Consider the following 20,437-nt stretch of genomic DNA (forward strand, 5'->3'; position numbering starts at 1 on the left):
AGGGCTGTGATGCTGTGCGTATTGCAGGGCTGTGATGCTCTGTGTATTGCAGGGCTGTGATGCTTTGTGTATTGCAGGGCTGTGATGCTGTGCGTATTGCAGGGCTGTGATGCTGTGCGTATTGCAGGGCTGGGCTGCTGTGCGTATTGCAGGGCTGTGGTGCTGTGCGTATTGCAGGGCTGTGGTGCTGTGCGTATTGCAGGACTGTGATGCTGTGTGTATTGCAGGGCTGTGATGTGTGTATTGCAGGGCTGTGATGTGTGTATTGCAGGGCTGTGCTGCTGTGCGTATTGCAGGGCTGTGATGCTGTGTGTATTGCAGGGCTGTGGTGCTGTGTGTATTGCAGGGCTGTGATGCTGTGTGTATTGCAGGACTGTGATGCTGTGTGTATTGCAGGGCTGTGATGTGTGTATTGCAGGGCTGGGCTGCTGTGTGTATTGCAGGGCTGTGCTGCTGTGTGTATTGCAGGGCTGTGCTGCTGTGTGTATTGCAGGGCTGTGATGTGTCTATTGAAGGGCTGTGCTGTGTGTATTGCATGGCTGTAATGGGTGTATTGCATGGCTGCAATGTGTGTATTGCAGGGCTGTGATGCTGTGTATATTTCAGGGCTGTGCTGTGTGTATTGGAGGGCTGTGATGCTTTGTGTATTGCAGGGCTGTGATGCTTTGTGTATTGCAGGGCTGTGATGCTGTGTGTATTGGAGGGCTGTGCTGCTGTGTGTATTGCAGGGCTGTGATGCTGTGTGTATTGCAGGACTGTGATGCTGTGTGTATTGCAGGGCTGTGATGTGTGTATTGCAGGGCTTTGCTGCTGTGTGTATTGCAGGGCTGTGATGCTGTGTGTATTGCAGGGCTGTGATGCTGTGTGTATTGCAGGACTGTGATGCTGTGTGTATTGCAGGGCTGTGATGTGTGTATTGTAGGGCTGTGCTGCTGTGCGTATTGCAGGGCTGTGATGCTCTACGCATTGCAGGGCTGTGGTGCTGTGTGTATTGCAGGGCTGTGGTGCTGTGTGCATTGCAGGGCTGTGATGCTGTGTGTATTGCAGGGCTGTGATGCTGTGTGTATTGCAGGGCTGTGATGTGTGTATTGCAGGGCTGCGCTGCTGTGTGTATTGCAGGGCTGCGCTGCTGTGTGTATTGCAGGACTGTGATGTGTGTATTGAAGGGCTGTGATGCTGTGTGTATTGCAGGGCTGTGCTGTGTGTATTGGAGGGCTGTGATGCTTTGTGTATTGCAGGGCTGTGATGCTGTGTGTATTGCAGGGCTGTGCTGTGTGTATTGGAGGGCTGTGATGCTTTGTGTATTGCAGGGCTGTGATGCTTTGTGTATTGCAGGGCTGTGATGCTGTGTGTATTGGAGGGCTGTGCTGCTGTGTGTATTGCAGGGCTGTGATGCTGTGTGTATTGCAGGACTGTGATGCTGTGTGTATTGCAGGGCTGTGATGTGTGTATTGTAGGGCTGTGCTGCTGTGCGTATTGCAGGGCTGTGATGCTGTGCGTATTGCAGGGCTGTGATGCTGTGTGTATTGCAGGGCTGTGATGCTGTTTGTATTGCTGGACTGTGATGCTGTGTGTATTGCAGGGCTGCGCTGCTGTGTGTATTGCAGGGCTGCGCTGCTGTGTGTATTGCAGGGCTGCGCTGCTGTGTGTATTGCAGGGCTGTGATGTGTGTATTGAAGGGCTGTGCTGTGTGTATTGCATGGCTGTAATGGGTGTATTGCACGGCTGTAATGTGTGTATTGCAGGGCTGTGATGCTGTGTGTATTGCAGGGCTGTGATGCTGTGTGTATTGCAGGGCTGTGGTGCTGTGTGTATTGCAGGGCTGTGCTGTGTGTATTGCAGGGCTGTGATGCTGTGTGTATTGCAGGGCTGTGCTGCTGTGTGTATTGCAGGGCTGTGATGTGTGTATTGCAGGACTGCGCTGCTGTGTGTATTGCAGGGCTGTGATGTGTGTATTTCAGGGCTGTGCTGTTATGCTGTGTGTATTGCATGGCTGTAATGTCTGTATTGCAGGGCTTTGATGCTCTGTGTATTGCAGGGCTGTGGTGATGTGTGTATTGCAGGCCTGTGCTTTGTGTATTGCAGGGCTTTGGTGCTGTGTGTATTGCAGAGCTGTGCTGCTGTGTGTATTGCAGGGCTGTGATGCTGTGTGTATTGCAGGGCTGTGATGCTGTGTGTATTGCAGGGCTGTGATGCTGTGTCTATTGCAGGGCTGTGATGCTGTGTGTATTGCAGGGCTGTGATGCTGTGTGTATTGCTGGACTGTGATGCTGTATGTATTGCAGGGCTGTGATGTGTGTATTGCAGGGCTGCGCTGCTGTGTGTATTGCAGGGCTGTGATGTGTGTATTGAAGGGCTGTGCTGTGTGTATTGCATGGCTGTAATGGGTGTATTGCATGGCTGTAATGTGTGTATTGCAGGGCTGTGATGCTGTGTTTATTGCAGGGCTGTGATGCTCTGTGTATTGCAGGGCTGTGGTGCTGTGTGTATTGCAGGTCTGTGATGTGTGTATTGCAGGGCTGTGCTGTGTGTATTGAAGGGCTGTGATGCTGTGTGTATTGCAGGGCTGTGATGCTGTGTGTATTGCAGGGCTGTGCTGCTGTGTGTATTGCAGGGCTGTGATGTGTGTATTGCATGACTGCGCTGCTGTGTGTATTGCAGGGCTGTGATGTGTGTATTTCAGGGCTGTGCTGTTATGCTGTGTGTATTGCATGGCTGTAATGTCTGTATTGCAGGGCTTTGATGCTCTGTGTATTGCAGGGCTGTGGTGATGTGTGTATTGCAGGCCTGTGCTTTGTGTATTGCAGGGCTTTGGTGCTGTGTGTATTGCAGAGCTGTTCTGCTGTGTGTATTGCAGGGCTGTGATGCTGTGTGTATTGCAGGGCTGTGATGCTGTGTGTATTGCAGGGCTGTGATGCTGTGCGTATTGCAGGGCTGTGATGCTGTGTGTATTGCAGGGCTGTGATGCTTTGTGTATTGCAGGGCTGTGATGCTTTGTGTATTGCAGGGCTGTGATGCTGTGTGTATTGCAGGACTGTGATGCTGTGTGTATTGCAGGGCTGTGATGTGTGTATTGTAGGGCTGTGCTGCTGTGCGTATTGCAGGGCTGTGATGCTGTGCGTATTGCAGGGCTGTGATGCTGTGTGTATTGCAGGACTGTGATGCTGTGTGTATTGTAGGGCTGTGCTGCTGTGCGTATTGCAGGGCTGTGATGCTGTGCGTATTGCAGGGCTGTGATGCTGTGTGCATTGCAGGGCTGTGATGCTGTGTGTATTGCTGGACTGTGATGCTGTGTGTATTGCAGGGCTGCGCTGCTGTGTGTATTGCAAGGCTGCGCTGCTGTGTGTATTGCAGGGCTGCGCTGCTGTGTGTATTTCAGAGCTGTGCTGTTATGCTGTGTGTATTGCATGGCTGTAATGTCTGTATTGCAGGGCTTTGATGCTCTGTGTATTGCAGGGCTGTGGTGATGTGTGTATTGCAGGCCTGTGCTTTGTGTATTGCAGGGCTTTGGTGCTGTGTGTATTGCAGAGCAGTGCTGCTGTGTGTATTGCAGGGCTGTGCTGCTGTGTGTATTGCAGGGCTGTGATGCTGTGTGTATTGCAGGGCTGTGATGTGTGTATTGGAGGACTGCACTGCTGTGTATATTGCAGGGCTGTGATGTGTGTATTTCAGGGCTGTGCTGTGATGCTGTGTGTATTGCATGGCTGTAATGTCTGTATTGCAGGGCTGTGATGCTCTGTGTATTGCAGGGCTGTGGTGCTGTGTGTATTGCAGGCCTGTGCTTTGTGTATTGCAGGGCTTTGCTGCTGTGTGTATTGCAGAGCTGTGCTGCTGTGTGTATTGCAGGGCTGTGATGTGTGTATTGCAGGGCTGTGATGCTCTGTGTATTACATCGCTGTGGCGCTGTGTGTATTGCAGGGCTGTGATGCTGTGTGTATTGCAGGGCTATGATGCTGTGTGTATTGCAGGGCTGTGATGCTGTGTGTATTGCAGGGCTGTGATGCTGTATGTATTGCAGGGCTGTGATGTGTGTATTGCAGGGCTGTGATGCTGTGCGTATTGCAGGGCTGTGATGTGTGTATTGCAGGGCTGTGATGTGTGTATTGCAGGGCTGTGATGTGTGTATTGCAGGGCTGTGATGCTGTGTGTATTGCATGGCTGTGATGTGTGTATTGCAGGGCTGTGATTCTGTGTGTATTGCAGGGCTGTGCGTATTGCAGGGCTGTGATGCTGTGTGCATGGCGGGGCTGTGATGCTGTGTGTATTGCAGGGCTGTGATGTGTGTATTGCAGGGCGATGATGCTGTGTGCATTGCGGGGCTGTGATGCTGTGTGTATTGCAGGGCTGTGGTGCTGTATGTATTGCAGGGCTGTGATGCTGTGTGTATTGCAGGGCTGTGATGCTGTGTGTATTGTGGGGCTGTGGTGTGTGTAATGCAGGGCTGTGATGCTGTGTGTATTGCAGGGCTGTGGTGCTGTGTGTATTGCAGGTCTGTGATGTGTGTATTGCAGGGCTGTGCTGTGTGTATTGAAGGGCTGTGATGCTGTGTGTATTGCAGGGCTGTGCTGCTGTGTGTATTGCAGGGCTGTGATGTGTGTATTGCAGGGCTGTGCTGCTGTGTGTATTGCAGGGCTGTGATGTGTGTATTGCAGGACTGCGCTGCTGTGTGTATTGCAGGGCTGTGATGTGTGTATTGCAGGACTGCGCTGCTGTGTGTATTGCAGGGCTGTGCTGCTGTGTGTATTGCAGGGCTGTGATGTGTGTATTGGAGGACTGCGCTGCTGTGTATATTGCAGGGCTGTGATGTGTGTATTTCAGGGCTGTGCTGTGATGCTGTGTGTATTGCATGGCTGTAATGTCTGTATTGCAGGGCTGTGATGCTCTGTGTATTGCAGGGCTGTGGTGCTGTGTGTATTGCAGGCCTGTGCTTTGTGTATTGCAGGGCTTTGCTGCTGTGTGTATTGCAGAGCTGTGCTGCTGTGTGTATTGCAGGGCTGTGATGTGTGTATTGCAGGGCTGTGATGCTCTGTGTATTACATCGCTGTGGCGCTGTGTGTATTGCAGGGCTGTGATGCTGTGTGTATTGCAGGGCTATGATGCTGTGTGTATTGCAGGGCTGCGCTGCTGTGTGTATTGCTGGACTGTGATGCTGTGTGTATTGCAGGGCTGTGCTGCTGTGTGTATTGCAGGGCTGCGCTGCTGTGTGTATTGCAGGGCTGCGCTGCTGTGTGTATTGCAGGGCTGCGCTGCTGTGTGTATTTCAGGGCTGTGCTGTTTTGCTGTGTGTATTGCATGGCTGTAATGTCTGTATTGCAGGGCTTTGATGCTCTGTGTATTGCAGGGCTGTGGTGCTGTGTGTATTGCAGGCCTGTGCTTTGTGTATTGCAGGGCTTTGCTGCTGTGTGTATTGCAGAGCTGTGCTGCTGTGTGTATTGCAGGGCTGTGATGTGTGTATTGCAGGGCTGTGATGCTCTGTGTATTACATCGCTGTGGCGCTGTGTGTATTGCAGGGCTGTGATGCTGTGTGTATTGCAGGGCTATGATGCTGTGTGTATTGCAGGGCTGTGATGCTGTGTGTATTGCTGGACTGTGATGCTGTGTGTATTGCAGGGCTGTGATGTGTGTATTGCAGGGCTGCGCTGCTGTGTGTATTGCAGGGCTGCGCTGCTGTGTGTATTGCAGGGCTGCGCTGCTGTGTGTATTTCAGGGCTGTGCTGTTATGCTGTGTGTATTGCATGGCTGTAATGTCTGTATTGCAGGGCTTTGATGCTCTGTGTATTGCAGGGCTGTGGTGATGTGTGTATTGCAGGCCTGTGCTTTGTGTATTGCAGGGCTTTGGTGCTGTGTGTATTGCAGAGCAGTGCTGCTGTGTGTATTGCAGGGCTGTTCTGCTGTGTGTATTGCAGGGCTGTGATGCTGTGTGTATTGCAGGGCTGTGATGCTGTGTGTATTGCAGGGCTGTGCTGCTGTGTGTATTGCAGGGCTGTGATGTGTGTATTGGAGGACTGCGCTGCTGTGTATATTGCAGGGCTGTGATGTGTGTATTTCAGGGCTGTGCTGTGATGCTGTGTGTATTGCATGGCTGTAATGTCTGTATTGCAGGGCTGTGATGCTCTGTGTATTGCAGGGCTGTGGTGCTGTGTGTATTGCAGGCCTGTGCTTTGTGTATTGCAGGGCTTTGCTGCTGTGTGTATTGCAGAGCTGTGCTGCTGTGTGTATTGCAGGGCTGTGATGTGTGTATTGCAGGGCTGTGATGCTCTGTGTATTACATCGCTGTGGCGCTGTGTGTATTGCAGGGCTGTGATGCTGTGTGTATTGCAGGGCTATGATGCTGTGTGTATTGCAGGGCTGTGATGCTGTGTGTATTGCAGGGCTGTGATGCTGTATGTATTGCAGGGCTGTGATGTGTGTATTGCAGGGCTGTGATGCTGTGCGTATTGCATTGCTGTGATGTGTGTATTGCAGGGCTGTGATGTGTGTATTGGAGGACTGCGCTGCTGTGTATATTGCAGGGCTGTGATGTGTGTATTTCAGGGCTGTGCTGTGATGCTGTGTGTATTGCATGGCTGTAATGTCTGTATTGCAGGGCTGTGATGCTCTGTGTATTGCAGGGCTGTGGTGCTGTGTGTATTGCAGGCCTGTGCTTTGTGTATTGCAGGGCTTTGCTGCTGTGTGTATTGCAGAGCTGTGCTGCTGTGTGTATTGCAGGGCTGTGATGTGTGTATTGCAGGGCTGTGATGCTCTGTGTATTACATCGCTGTGGCGCTGTGTGTATTGCAGGGCTGTGATGCTGTGTGTATTGCAGGGCTATGATGCTGTGTGTATTGCAGGGCTGCGCTGCTGTGTGTATTGCTGGACTGTGATGCTGTGTGTATTGCAGGGCTGTGCTGCTGTGTGTATTGCAGGGCTGCGCTGCTGTGTGTATTGCAGGGCTGCGCTGCTGTGTGTATTGCAGGGCTGCGCTGCTGTGTGTATTTCAGGGCTGTGCTGTTTTGCTGTGTGTATTGCATGGCTGTAATGTCTGTATTGCAGGGCTTTGATGCTCTGTGTATTGCAGGGCTGTGGTGCTGTGTGTATTGCAGGCCTGTGCTTTGTGTATTGCAGGGCTTTGCTGCTGTGTGTATTGCAGAGCTGTGCTGCTGTGTGTATTGCAGGGCTGTGATGTGTGTATTGCAGGGCTGTGATGCTCTGTGTATTACATCGCTGTGGCGCTGTGTGTATTGCAGGGCTGTGATGCTGTGTGTATTGCAGGGCTATGATGCTGTGTGTATTGCAGGGCTGTGATGCTGTGTGTATTGCTGGACTGTGATGCTGTGTGTATTGCAGGGCTGTGATGTGTGTATTGCAGGGCTGCGCTGCTGTGTGTATTGCAGGGCTGCGCTGCTGTGTGTATTGCAGGGCTGCGCTGCTGTGTGTATTTCAGGGCTGTGCTGTTATGCTGTGTGTATTGCATGGCTGTAATGTCTGTATTGCAGGGCTTTGATGCTCTGTGTATTGCAGGGCTGTGGTGATGTGTGTATTGCAGGCCTGTGCTTTGTGTATTGCAGGGCTTTGGTGCTGTGTGTATTGCAGAGCAGTGCTGCTGTGTGTATTGCAGGGCTGTGCTGCTGTGTGTATTGCAGGGCTGTGATGCTGTGTGTATTGCAGGGCTGTGATGCTGTGTGTATTGCAGGGCTGTGCTGCTGTGTGTATTGCAGGGCTGTGATGTGTGTATTGGAGGACTGCGCTGCTGTGTATATTGCAGGGCTGTGATGTGTGTATTTCAGGGCTGTGCTGTGATGCTGTGTGTATTGCATGGCTGTAATGTCTGTATTGCAGGGCTGTGATGCTCTGTGTATTGCAGGGCTGTGGTGCTGTGTGTATTGCAGGCCTGTGCTTTGTGTATTGCAGGGCTTTGCTGCTGTGTGTATTGCAGAGCTGTGCTGCTGTGTGTATTGCAGGGCTGTGATGTGTGTATTGCAGGGCTGTGATGCTCTGTGTATTACATCGCTGTGGCGCTGTGTGTATTGCAGGGCTGTGATGCTGTGTGTATTGCAGGGCTATGATGCTGTGTGTATTGCAGGGCTGTGATGCTGTGTGTATTGCAGGGCTGTGATGCTGTATGTATTGCAGGGCTGTGATGTGTGTATTGCAGGGCTGTGATGCTGTGCGTATTGCATTGCTGTGATGTGTGTATTGCAGGGCTGTGATGTGTGTATTGCAGGGCTGTGATGTGTGTATTGCAGGGCTGTGATGCTGTGTGTATTGCATGGCTGTGATGTGTGTATTGCAGGGCTGTGATGCTGTGTGTATTGCAGGGCTGTGCGTATTGCAGGGCTGTGCTGCTGTGCGTATTGCAGGGCTGTGATGCTGTGTGCATGGCGGGGCTGTGATGCTGTGTGTATTGCAGGGCTGTGATGTGTGTATTGCAGGGCGATGATGCTGTGTGCATTGCGGGGCTGTGATGCTGTGTGTATTGCAGGGCTGTGGTGCTGTATGTATTGCAGGGCTGTGATGCTGTGTGTATTGCTGGACTGTGATGCTGTGTGTATTGCAGGGCTGTGCTGCTGTGTGTATTGCAGGGCTGCGCTGCTGTGTGTATTGCAGGGCTGCGCTGCTGTGTGTATTGCAGGGCTGCGCTGCTGTGTGTATTTCAGGGCTGTGCTGTTTTGCTGTGTGTATTGCATGGCTGTAATGTCTGTATTGCAGGGCTGTGATGCTCTGTGTATTGCAGGGCTGTGGTGCTGTGTGTATTGCAGGCCTGTGCTTTGTGTATTGCAGGGCTTTGCTGCTGTGTGTATTGCAGAGCAGTGCTGCTGTGTGTATTGCAGGGCTGTGCTGCTGTGTGTATTGCAGGGCTGTGATGCTGTGTGTATTGCAGGGCTGTGATGCTGTGTGTATTGCAGGGCTGTGCTGCTGTGTGTATTGCAGGGCTGTGATGTGTGTATTGGAGGACTGCGCTGCTGTGTATATTGCAGGGCTGTGATGTGTGTATTTCAGGGCTGTGCTGTGATGCTGTGTGTATTGCATGGCTGTAATGTCTGTATTGCAGGGCTGTGATGCTCTGTGTATTGCAGGGCTGTGGTGCTGTGTGTATTGCAGGCCTGTGCTTTGTGTATTGCAGGGCTTTGCTGCTGTGTGTATTGCAGAGCTGTGCTGCTGTGTGTATTGCAGGGCTGTGATGTGTGTATTGCAGGGCTGTGATGCTCTGTGTATTACATCGCTGTGGCGCTGTGTGTATTGCAGGGCTGTGATGCTGTGTGTATTGCAGGGCTATGATGCTGTGTGTATTGCAGGGCTGTGATGCTGTGTGTATTGCAGGGCTGTGATGCTGTATGTATTGCAGGGCTGTGATGTGTGTATTGCAGGGCTGTGATGCTGTGCGTATTGCATTGCTGTGATGTGTGTATTGCAGGGCTGTGATGTGTGTATTGCAGGGCTGTGATGTGTGTATTGCAGGGCTGTGATGCTGTGTGTATTGCATGGCTGTGATGTGTGTATTGCAGGGCTGTGATGCTGTGTGTATTGCAGGGCTGTGCGTATTGCAGGGCTGTGCTGCTGTGCGTATTGCAGGGCTGTGATGCTGTGTGCATGGCGGGGCTGTGATGCTGTGTGTATTGCAGGGCTGTGATGTGTGTATTGCAGGGCGATGATGCTGTGTGCATTGCGGGGCTGTGATGCTGTGTGTATTGCAGGGCTGTGGTGCTGTATGTATTGCAGGGCTGTGATGCTGTGTGTATTGCAGGGCTGTGATGCTGTGTGTATTGTGGGGCTGTGGTGTGTGTAATGCAGGGCTGTGATGCTGTGTGTATTGCAGGGCTGTGATGCTCTGTGTATTGCAGGGCTGTGGTGCTGTGTGTATTGCAGGTCTGTGATGTGTGTATTGCAGGGCTGTGCTGTGTGTATTGAAGGGCTGTGATGCTGTGTGTATTGCAGGGCTGTGGTGCTGTATGTATTGCAGGGCTGTGATGCTGTGTGTATTGCAGGGCTGTGATGCTGTGTGTATTGTGGGGCTGTGGTGTGTGTAATGCAGGGCTGTGATGCTGTGTGTATTGCAGGGCTGTGATGCTCTGTGTATTGCAGGGCTGTGGTGCTGTGTGTATTGCAGGTCTGTGATGTGTGTATTGCAGGGCTGTGCTGTGTGTATTGAAGGGCTGTGATGCTGTGTGTATTGCAGGGCTGTGCTGCTGTGTGTATTGCAGGGCTGTGCTGCTGTGTGTATTGCAGGGCTGTGATGTGTGTATTGCAGGACTGCGCTGCTGTGTGTATTGCAGGGCTGTGATGTGTGTATTTCAGGGCTGTGCTGTTATGCTGTGTGTATTGCATGGCTGTAATGTCTGTATTGCAGGGCTTTGATGCTCTGTGTATTGCAGGGCTGTGGTGATGTGTGTATTGCAGGCCTGTGCTTTGTGTATTGCAAGGCTTTGGTGCTGTGTGTATTGCAGAGCTGTGCTGCTGTGTGTATTGCAGGGCTATGATGCTGTGTGTATTGCAGGGCTGTGATGCTGTGTGTATTGCAGGGCTGTGATGCTGTGTGTTTTGCAGGGTTGTGATGCTGTGTGTATTGCAGGGCTGTGATGCTTTGTGTATTGCAGGGCTGTGCTGCTGTGTGTATTGCAGGGCTGTGATGTGTGTATTGGGGGACTAGGCTGCTGTGTGTATTGCAGGGCTGTGATGTGTGTATTTCAGGGCTGTGCTGTGATGCTGTGTGTATTGCATGGCTGTAATGTCTGTATTGCAGGGCTGTGATGCTCTGTGTATTGCAGGGCTGTGGTGCTGTGTGTATTGCAGGCCTGTGCTTTGTGTATTGCAGGGCTTTGGTGCTGTGTGTATTGCAGAGCTGTGCTGCTGTGTGTATTGCAGGGCTGTGATGTGTTTATTGCAGGGCTGTGATGCTCTGTGTATTACATCGCTGTGGCGCTGTGTGTATTGCAGGGCTGTGATGCTGTGTGTATTGCAGGGCTATGATGCTGTGTGTATTGCAGGGCTGTGATGCTGTGTGTATTGCAGGGCTGTGATGCTGTGTGTATTGCAGGGCTGTGGTGCTGTTTGTATTGCAGGGCTGTGATGCTGTGTGTATTGCAGGGCTGTGATGCTGTGTGTATTGTGGGGCTGTGGTGAGTGTAATGCGGGGCTGTGATGCTGTGTGTATTGCAGGGCTGTGATGCTGTGTGTATTGCGGGGCTGTGGTGTGTGTAATTCAGGGCTGTTATGCTGTGTGTATTGCAGGGCTGTGATGCTGTGTGTATTGCGGGGCTGTGGTGCTGTGTATTGCGGGGCTGTGGTGCTGTGTGTATTGCGGGGCTGTGATGCTGTGTATATTGCAGGGCTGTGATGCTGTGTGTATTGCGGGGCTGTGGTGCTGTGTGTATTGCGGGGCTGTGGTGCTGTGTGTATTGCGGTGTTGTGGTGCTGTGTGTATTGCGCGGCTGTGGTGCTGTGTGTATTGCGGGGCTGTGGTGCTGTGTGTATTGCGGGGCTGTGGTGCTGTGTGTATTGCGGGGCTTTGATGCTGTGTGTATTGCGGGGCTGTGGTGCTGTGTGTATTGCAAGTGACATAAAATGAATACAGCATTGCACCAACCAGGAGATCTAGAAAACATTCATTGTTAGAGGTCCCTGTGGACGGGAGTTGGGGAATACTGGTTACTGGTTTAGGCAATGAAGGGACATGTGAAACGCCCCCGTCCCCTCCTGTTATCACCAGTGTGATGGGAATGTGAGATTATAGAATATAATGATATTTCTCTATGTGATTATAGTCCCGTCTGTTGCTTAGTCCTGGGGGAGTTACAACGTTCTCCTGCTATTTACTATCACGTCTTCTCTGCAGATAAACCAGATAAAATCCTCAGAGATCTCATTCTGAGAGAATATTGCAGCCGGCCGGTGACTGCTCCATGCCCTATGGGTTACCCACCTTATTATGTACCCGCTGCTCTCTGTATATCACACCGCACCCTATGGCCGTTCTCAGGGCGGTGCCACCACTAGGCGACTCAGGTGGTTACCTAGTGTGCCAGGGGGGAGACGGCAGCAGCCACTGGCATGGTCTGTGGGATGCTGGTAATAGGGATTTGGCGCTGGGCTATGAGGCCACACTCCCAGCCTGTGAGGTAAGAGGTGGAAGGGGGGTGCTGAAGGAGGGGGGTGGGTGTGTGGAGGGCCGGGGGCTCAACCGAATTCCTCTAACCCACTTGTACAGTAACGGTGTCTGAGACACGTCTGCACCCAATCCGCTGTCTTAAGCTGGGCACATACTGGGCAACATATTGACCGTTAAACCGGAGGGCCGATACATAGCGAGCACGTTGCCAGGTGTGACATCGTTCACAGACATATTGCGTTGGTTGCGCAGCACAGATATTTATTGGCACATCTGGCTGTGTATATTGGCGGTAACCTTGCTGCCAGCGCAGACATATTGGCAGAATGATTGGTATGTACAGTATGGAATTACCCATAATCACGTATTGCCGGACATGTGACCAGGACAGCTGGGGAATCTGATTGGATGACGTCTGCATACACAGTGAGATGTGATGAGCAATTTGATCTTTTGCATTTGTCACACCGGAATCCGCCATCTCGCAGCCGCTGTATGGCGACACTAATCGTCGTTCTGTTTATATATTCACCTGAAATGGAATAAAATTATCTCCATCCCTCCACCCAGAACAATGGACGAGCGCCTTCTTCACATCATTATACAACTGAAAACAGGAGCAGAACATTATATTTATGGGCCCCGTAATAAAATCATTGGGGGCCACAGCGGTGCCGCCCTTCCTCCTGCGTCCCCCTCTCTGTTCTTCTGAGTGTTCTCTAAGATCATAGTGGGCAGACAATGGCAGAACTACCTGCACCCACTAGCCCTTACTACCCCCATTGCAGGATGGGCATTGGGGCAAGACCCCCCCTCACCTCAGGGCACGCTCTGTAACGGCAGCAGTCCCGACTCTGCTCCCGAATGTGGTCCCAATATCAATGCAGCAGCAGCATCCTCGCAATGCTCTTAGTGTAGTCCTGTTACTGGTGCTGTTTGCGCTGTGTATAGTGACCGAGGCGATTTATACATCTGTATCAGTCCGTGTACAATGATGTCAGCAAGTCCTGCAAAATGCGTCGGGTGCGGAATAATAAGTATGTTGTCAGTCTATGAAGTATGTTCTCAATCTATGAAGTCTGTTCTCAATCTATGAAGTCTGTTCTCAATCTATGAAGTATGTTCTCAGTCTATGAAGTATGTTCTCAGTCTATGAAGTATGTTCTCAATCTATGAAGTATGTTCTCAATCTATGAAGTATGTTCTCAGTCTATGAAGTATGTTCTCAATCTATGAAGTATGTTCTCAATCTATGAAGTCTGTTCTCAATCTATGAAGTATGTTCTCAATCTATGAAGTATGTTCTCAGTCTATGAAGTATGTTCTCAATCTATGAAGTCTGTTCTCAATCTATGAAGTATGTTCTCAGTCTATGAAGTATGTTCTCAATCTATGAAGTATGTTCTCAATCTATGAAGTATGTTCTCAATCTATGAAGTCTGTTGTCAGTCTATGAAGTATGTTGTCAGTCTATGAAGTATGTTGTCAATCTATGAAGTATGTTCTCAGTCTATGAAGTCTGTTCTCAGTCTATGAAGTATGTTGTCAGTCTATGAAGTATGTTCTCAGTCTATGAAGTATGTTCTCAGTCTATGAAGTATGTTGTCAATCTATGAAGTCTGTTGTCAGTCTATGAAGTATGTTGTCAATCTATGAAGTATGTTCTCAGTCTATGAAGTATGTTGTCAGTCTATGAAGTCTGTTCTCAGTCTATGAAGTATGTTGTCAGTCTATGAAGTATGTTCTCAGTCTATGAAGTCTGTTGACAGTCTATGAAGTATGTTGTCAATCTATGAAGTCTGTTGGCAGTCTATGAAGTCTGTTGTCAGTCTATGAAGTATGTTGTCAGTCTATGAAGTATGTTGTCAGTCTATGAAGTATGTTGTCAGTCTATGAAGTCTGTTGTCAGTCTATGAAGTATGTTCTCAGTCTATGAAGTATGTTCTCAGTCTATGAAGTATGTTCTCAGTCTATGAAGTCTGTTGTCAGTCTATGAAATATGTTCTCAGTCTATGAAGTATGTTCTCAGTCTATGAAGTATGTTCTCAGTCTATGAAGTCTGTTGTCAGTCTATGAAATATGTTCTCAGTCTATGAAGTCTGTTGAAAACTCTTATTAAATTGATTTAACTTATTATTAATCACTTACCGGAATTTGAGGCGTATTCACCGATGTAGCGGCTGGTGAGGAAGCGTACGATGAGCGCTACAAATGATAAAAGCAGAGACTAATGAGAGAATAAAGGATATAACCACATATAGTCATTCCTTCCATGGGAGCTGCTATAGATTATCTCTCTCCCTGGCTTAGTACATAGACCCCTGTAAGTGACATATAGTCATTCCTTCCATGGGACTCTAGCAGACTGTGTCCCAGCTAATGAAGCTGCTATAGATTATCTCTCTCCCTGGCTTAGTACATAGACCCCTGTAAGTGACATATAGTCATTCCTTCCATGGGACTCTAGCAGACTGTGTCCCAGCTAATGAAGCTGCTATAGATTATCTCTCTCCCTGGCTTAGTACATAGACCCCTGTAAGTAACATATAGTCATTCCTTCCATGGGACTCTAGCAGACTGTGTCCCAGCTAATGAAGCTGCTATAGATTATCTCTCTCCCTGGCTTAGTACATAGACCCCTGTAAGTGACATATAGTCATTCCTTCCATGGGACTCTAGCAGACTGTGTCCCAGCTAATGAAGCTGCTATAGATTATCTCTCTCCCTGGCTTAGTACATAGACCCCTGTAAGTGACATATAGTCATTCCTTCCATGGGACTCTAGCAGACTGTGTCCCAGCTAATGAAGCTGCTATAGATTATCTCTCTCCCTGGCTTAGTACATAGACCCCTGTAAGTAACATATAGTCATTCCTTCCATGGGACTCTAGCAGACTGTGTCCCAGCTAATGAAGCTGCTATAGATTATCTCTCTCCCTGGCTTAGTACATAGACCCCTGTAAGTAACATATAGTCATTCCTTCCATGGGACTCTAGCAGACTGTGTCCCAGCTAATGAAGCTGCTATAGATTATCTCTCTCCCTGGCTTAGTACATAGACCCCTGTAAGTGACATATGTGACAATTACCAGATTTCCCGGCTCCCTCGCTGCCCAGTACCGCCAGCTTAATGTTGTTCATGATTTAGTCCAGACTAGTTGTCCTCTGTGCTCCATACCCAGCGCATTGTACCGGGGGTCTCCTGGTGGTCTATAGGGGTCTCTATCCGATTCCCGCACAGAATCCTTTCTCATATGTACAGATATTTCCCAGGGACAGGTGGACTCTCTCCTCACATCATAATCTGCTTTCTGTGGAATTTCCTGCATCGGGAGATGTATAAATAGAGTGGGTGACATCAGAGGGTCCCGTCCGCCCCCTTTCTGCCCAAACACCAAACTTTCTCCTGAAGAAATAGGGTAATTATTGTGAGACGTGTAACCCTGTAAGGGCCAGATCAGCCGCTCAATTCTCTCCTATTAAAGATTTGTCTCCGCGTCTGCAGATTAATATAATGCCGAAATTCTAGGAAAAGGAGCCGATGTTCTGTCCCAATTCTTTGCTTTTGCTGCAGATAATTTGATTTTTTTTTTAAATTTGCTGAATTTAGACAAATGAGCTCAGTGCGAAACGACTGGAGAAGGAGATATCTAAGGAATGTTTTATAAATGAGTTTTCTCTGTTGTGGTAAATTAGAATCAGTTAGATTTAAACCTTTGCAGCAGCGTCACAAGGGTTATGTGGATGAAACCAAGGCGCCATTGGTGTAGACTACAGACATGCGCAGCTCTAGATATAGACACTGAGGACGAGAAATGTATCTGCCACGTTTTTTACCATAGTGCAATGAGCCCCCATAGAGGCAGAACTCTATAACATGCACCAAGGCGTGTACTGATACAGGAACATGTACATAACATACCTGTGACATGAGAACAGAACAGGGACTGGAGACATTGTAGAGCGCTGCGGAATACTGGTGATAATAAATCACATATATTAGCATGGTGACCGCAGATTGGTGAGATAACATATTGCAGAACGTTACTGATCATATTGGCAAAATACAGGTTTTATCTGACAGTAGAATCTGGTGAAAAAACTCTTTACTTCTTTTTCACATATGATGGACTGGAATCATTGTATCGAAGAGCCCTATTTACTATAATCTGAACTCTTCTGCGTCTCTTCACCACTTTCAACTCCCTTCTCTGCCCTCCCCCTCCTCGCCTTCCCTCCTCGCTCTCTGCCCTCCACCTCCTCGCCTTCCCACCTCGCTCCCTGCCCTCCCCCTCCTCGCCTTCCCTCCTCGCTCTCTGCCCTTGACTTTGCTCCCTACTTTACATCTAAAATTTACTCCATACGTCAGGACATCCACCTCCTCCTTTCCTGGACCACCCCTCCCCATCCATTTTACCAACTCTGACATCCTTCTCCCCTGTATCTGGAGAGGAAATCATGTCCCTCATCCGGTGCCCCACCCCTCCACCTCCCCCCTTGACCCTATCCCTTCCCGCCTCCTCCACTACCTCTCTCCTTCTGCCTGCTCCCATCTTGCCCACCTCCTTAATCTCTCACTATTATCAGGCACTGTTCCTTCTGCATTCAAACATGACCTTGTCTCCCCCATTCTTAAAAACCTACCTTTAATCCTAACACTCTCTCTAACTACCGACCCATCTCTCTCCTCCCTTTTTGTCTCCAAACTCCTTGAGCGTATTGTCTACAACCGCCTTACCGATTTTCTTTCCTCCCACTCCCTCCTTGACCCTTTTCAATCTGGCTTCCGTTCTCGCCACTTCACTGAAACTGCCCTCACAAAAGTCAGCAATGACCTCCTTGCTGCCAAATCCCAAGGCCACTGCTCTCTTCTCATTCTCCATGACCTCTCTGCTGCTCTCAACACTGTGTACCACCCTCTCCTGATGCAGATCCTTCACTCCCTTGGTCTATGCGACACTGCTCTCTCCTGGCTGTCCTCCTACCTCTGACCGGTCCTTCTCTGTCTTTTCTCATGATTCCTCCCCCCCCCACAGACAGTAGGTGTTCCCCAAGGTTCTGTTCTTAAACCTCTCCTATTTTCCCTCTATACATCCTCTCTAGGTGAGCTCATCAGCTCCTTTGACCTCCATTATCATCTCTATGCTGATGACACTCAGATCTACCTTTCCTCCCCTGACCTCTCCCCCTCGCTCCTCACTCGTATCTCCAACTGTCTCTCTGCTGTCTCTTCCTGGATGTCCCAGCGATTTCTTACACTTAATATGTCTAAGACTGAGCTGATAGTCTTCCCACCCTCCCACATCACCTCAACTCTCACTATTTCTTTATCTATTGATAGCACAACAATCTCCTCTAGCCCCAAAGTGCGCTGGCTTGGAGTTATCCTGGACTCATCCCTCTCCTTCAAACCACACATTCAGTACCTCTCACAGCCCTGCCACGTCCAGCTCAAAAATTTTTCCAGGATCAGACCCTTTCTCACCCTGGATGTTACTACAACCCTTGTACATTCACTGGTCATCTCCAGATTGGACTACTGTAACCTCCTCCTATCTGGCCTCTCCCATTTACATCTCTGACCTTATCTCACTTCACTTTCCTGTACGCCCTCTTCACTCAACAAATGCCGCCTCTCCTGCCAACTGATTACTTCCTCCCACTCTCGATCCAAGATTTTGCCTGTGCTACTCCCTACCTTTGGAACTCTCTCCCTATCAGACTCTGCACCTCTCTGCAAATCTTCAAATGGGCTTTCAAGACCCCACTACTTCATCATAGCCTCCCAGCTCTCATCCTAACTCCCTGCTACATACTCCTCTCTCCCTGCCCATCCCATCTGTGTCACGCCTGTCTGTCTGCCCCTCCCCTTTAGATTGTTAGCTCTCACGGGCAGAGCCTCTACCCTCTTGTGCTTCTCCTTACTTATACTGTCATCTATTCCTCACTCGGGCACATAACACCTGGTTGCTTACGTCCTGTTGCTCATGTGAGTATTATAATCACTAATGCAGCAATGTGTATAAACCGTGTCCTTGTCCTGCATTGTATTGTACTGAAAGTCACTTGTTACTTGTTCACTTATTTACGTACTTTGTAAGGCGCTGCGGAACACTTGTGATGCCATATAAATAATCGGATGATAATAATAATAATTAAGTGCGGATGTGATAAAATGTAAATTCGCAGAGTGAATATGAACATTTTTACGCTAATTTAGGAAGAAGCTCTTGTGGGCACATGGGTTCCGATAAGAGCCCATCCTGGTGAGGAGCTGGAGGCAGAAATCATTGCATTTGTGTCCATCTCTACAGGAGTCCCAGAATATCTAAATGTTTATCATAGTGCAGTATAAAGTGTTATAATATAGAGCGTTGGCATGAGGTGACCATAGAACCCTAAAATCAGCTTAGATCACAATTACATCCATGAATCCTGACGGGACATAGCTGATAATATATGCAGATGTAACCACAACGTTATCCGTGCATAGAGACGCCCACTGCTGCCCTCTCTTCTACCAGCGCACAAGCAGACCAGCGTACACATCGGCCACCATCAACCACTTGCGGCCAGTCTGACCCGACTCTAATTCTGCGAGTCTCTGCACACGCGGAGAGCTCTTGTGCTGCAGAGGTGATCGCACTGGCTAAATTATGGACGCTAATTAAACCGCATTCAAACGGAGACACACCGTCATTTTTGAGACCACCCCCCTATCACCTACCCCAAATACTTGCCAGCTGTCAAACATTTCTGCATGTTCACGATGGCACACATGCGCTATTATGCATATGCGCATGTGCACAGGATAAAAATCGCTGGGCTGCGTTGATGTTTTCAATTGCGATCCAAGCTGAATCAGACCCTAAGAGTCCAGGGAACTACGCTGCCTAACCTATGAAACCATTTCACTGCACACTAAGGAACCTCTTCCAACTGTACACTGAACGAACCTCTCCCCTCTTCCCACTGCACAGCATAGGAGCCTCTCCCCTCTTTCCACTGCACAGCATAGATGCCTCTCCCCTCTTTCCACTGCACAGCATAGGAGCCTGTCCCCTCTTTCCACTGCACAGCATAGATGCCTCTCCCCTCTTTCCACTGCACAGCATAGGAGCCTCTCCCCTCTTTCCACTGCACAGCATAGATGCCTCTCCCCTCTTTCCACTGCACAGCATCGGAGCCTCTCCCCTCTTTCCACTACACAGCACAGGAGCCTGTCCCCTCTTTCCACTGCACAGCATAGGAACCTCTCCCCTCTTTCCACTGCACAGCATAGGAGTATCTCCCCTCTTTCCACTGCACAGCATAGGAACTTCTCCCCTCTTTCCACTGCACAGCATAGGAGCCTCTCCCCTCTTTCCACTGCACAGCATAGGAGCCTCTCCCCTCTTCCCACTGCACAGCATAGTAGTCTCTCCCCTCTTTCCACTGCACAGCATAGTAGTCTCTTTCCACTGCACAGCATAGGTCTCTCCACTCTTTCCACTGCACAGCATAGGAGTCTCTCCCCTCTTCCCACTGCACAGCATAGGAGCCTCTCCCCTCTTTCCACTGCAGCGCATAGGAGTCTCTCCCCTCTTCCCACTGCACAGCATAGGAGTCTCTCCCCTCTTTCCACTGCACAGCATAGTAGTCTCTCCCCTCTTTCCACTGCACAGCATAGGAGCCTCTCCCCTCTTCCCACTACACAGCATAGGAGCCTCTCCCCTCTTCCCACTGCACAGCATAGGAGCCTCTCCCCTCTTTCCACTGCACAGCATAGGAGCCTCTCCCCTCTTCCCACTGCACAGCATAGTAGTCTCTCCCCTCTTTCCACTGCACAGCATAGGAGCCTCTTCCCACTGCACAGCATAGGAGTCTCTCCCCTCTTTCCACTGCACAGCATAGGAGTCTCTCCCCTCTTTCCACTGCACAGCATAGGAGTCTCTCCCCTCTTTCCACTGCACAGCATAGGAGCCTCTCCCCTCTTCCCACTGCACAGCATAGGAGCATCTCCCCTCTTCCCACTGCACAGCATAGGAGCCTCTCCCCTCTTTCCAGTGCACAGCCTAGGAACTTCTCCCCTTTTTCCACTGCACAGCATAGGAACCTCTCCCCTCTTTCCACTGCACAGCATAGGAGCCTCTCCCCTCTTCCCACTACACAGTGAAGGAGTCTCTCCCCTCTTCCCACTACACAGCATCGGAGCTTCTCCCCTCTTCCCACTGCACAGCATAGGAGCCTCTCCCCTCTTTCCACTGCAGTGAAGGACCCTCTCCCCTCTTCCCACTGCACAGCATAGGAGTCTCTTTCCACTGCACAGCATAGGAGTCTCTCCCCTCTTCCCACTGCACAGCATAGGAGTCT

General features: G+C 49.8%; 1 protein-coding gene across 1 annotated transcript in view; it reads right to left on the minus strand.

Moving 5' to 3' along the window:
• The window catches only part of RERGL (RERG like), a 35,285-nt gene extending 20,021 nt beyond the window's left edge, over positions 1-15,264 (minus strand). Inside the window, exons 1-2 of the mRNA XM_088462350.1 lie at positions 15,175-15,264; positions 14,234-14,290 (exon numbers count right to left, since the gene is read on the minus strand). Of these exons, the coding sequence (XP_088318476.1) occupies positions 14,234-14,290; positions 15,175-15,226 (109 nt within the window). The 5' untranslated portion in view covers positions 15,227-15,264. The remainder of the gene's footprint in view (positions 1-14,233; positions 14,291-15,174) is intronic.
• Between the last annotated feature and the right edge of the window lie 5,173 nt (positions 15,265-20,437).

The sequence above is a fragment of the Taudactylus pleione genome, unplaced genomic scaffold (assembly GCF_031769625.1).
Source record: "Taudactylus pleione unplaced genomic scaffold, aTauple2 ptg001198l, whole genome shotgun sequence".
Classification (NCBI taxonomy): domain Eukaryota; kingdom Metazoa; phylum Chordata; class Amphibia; order Anura; family Myobatrachidae; genus Taudactylus; species Taudactylus pleione.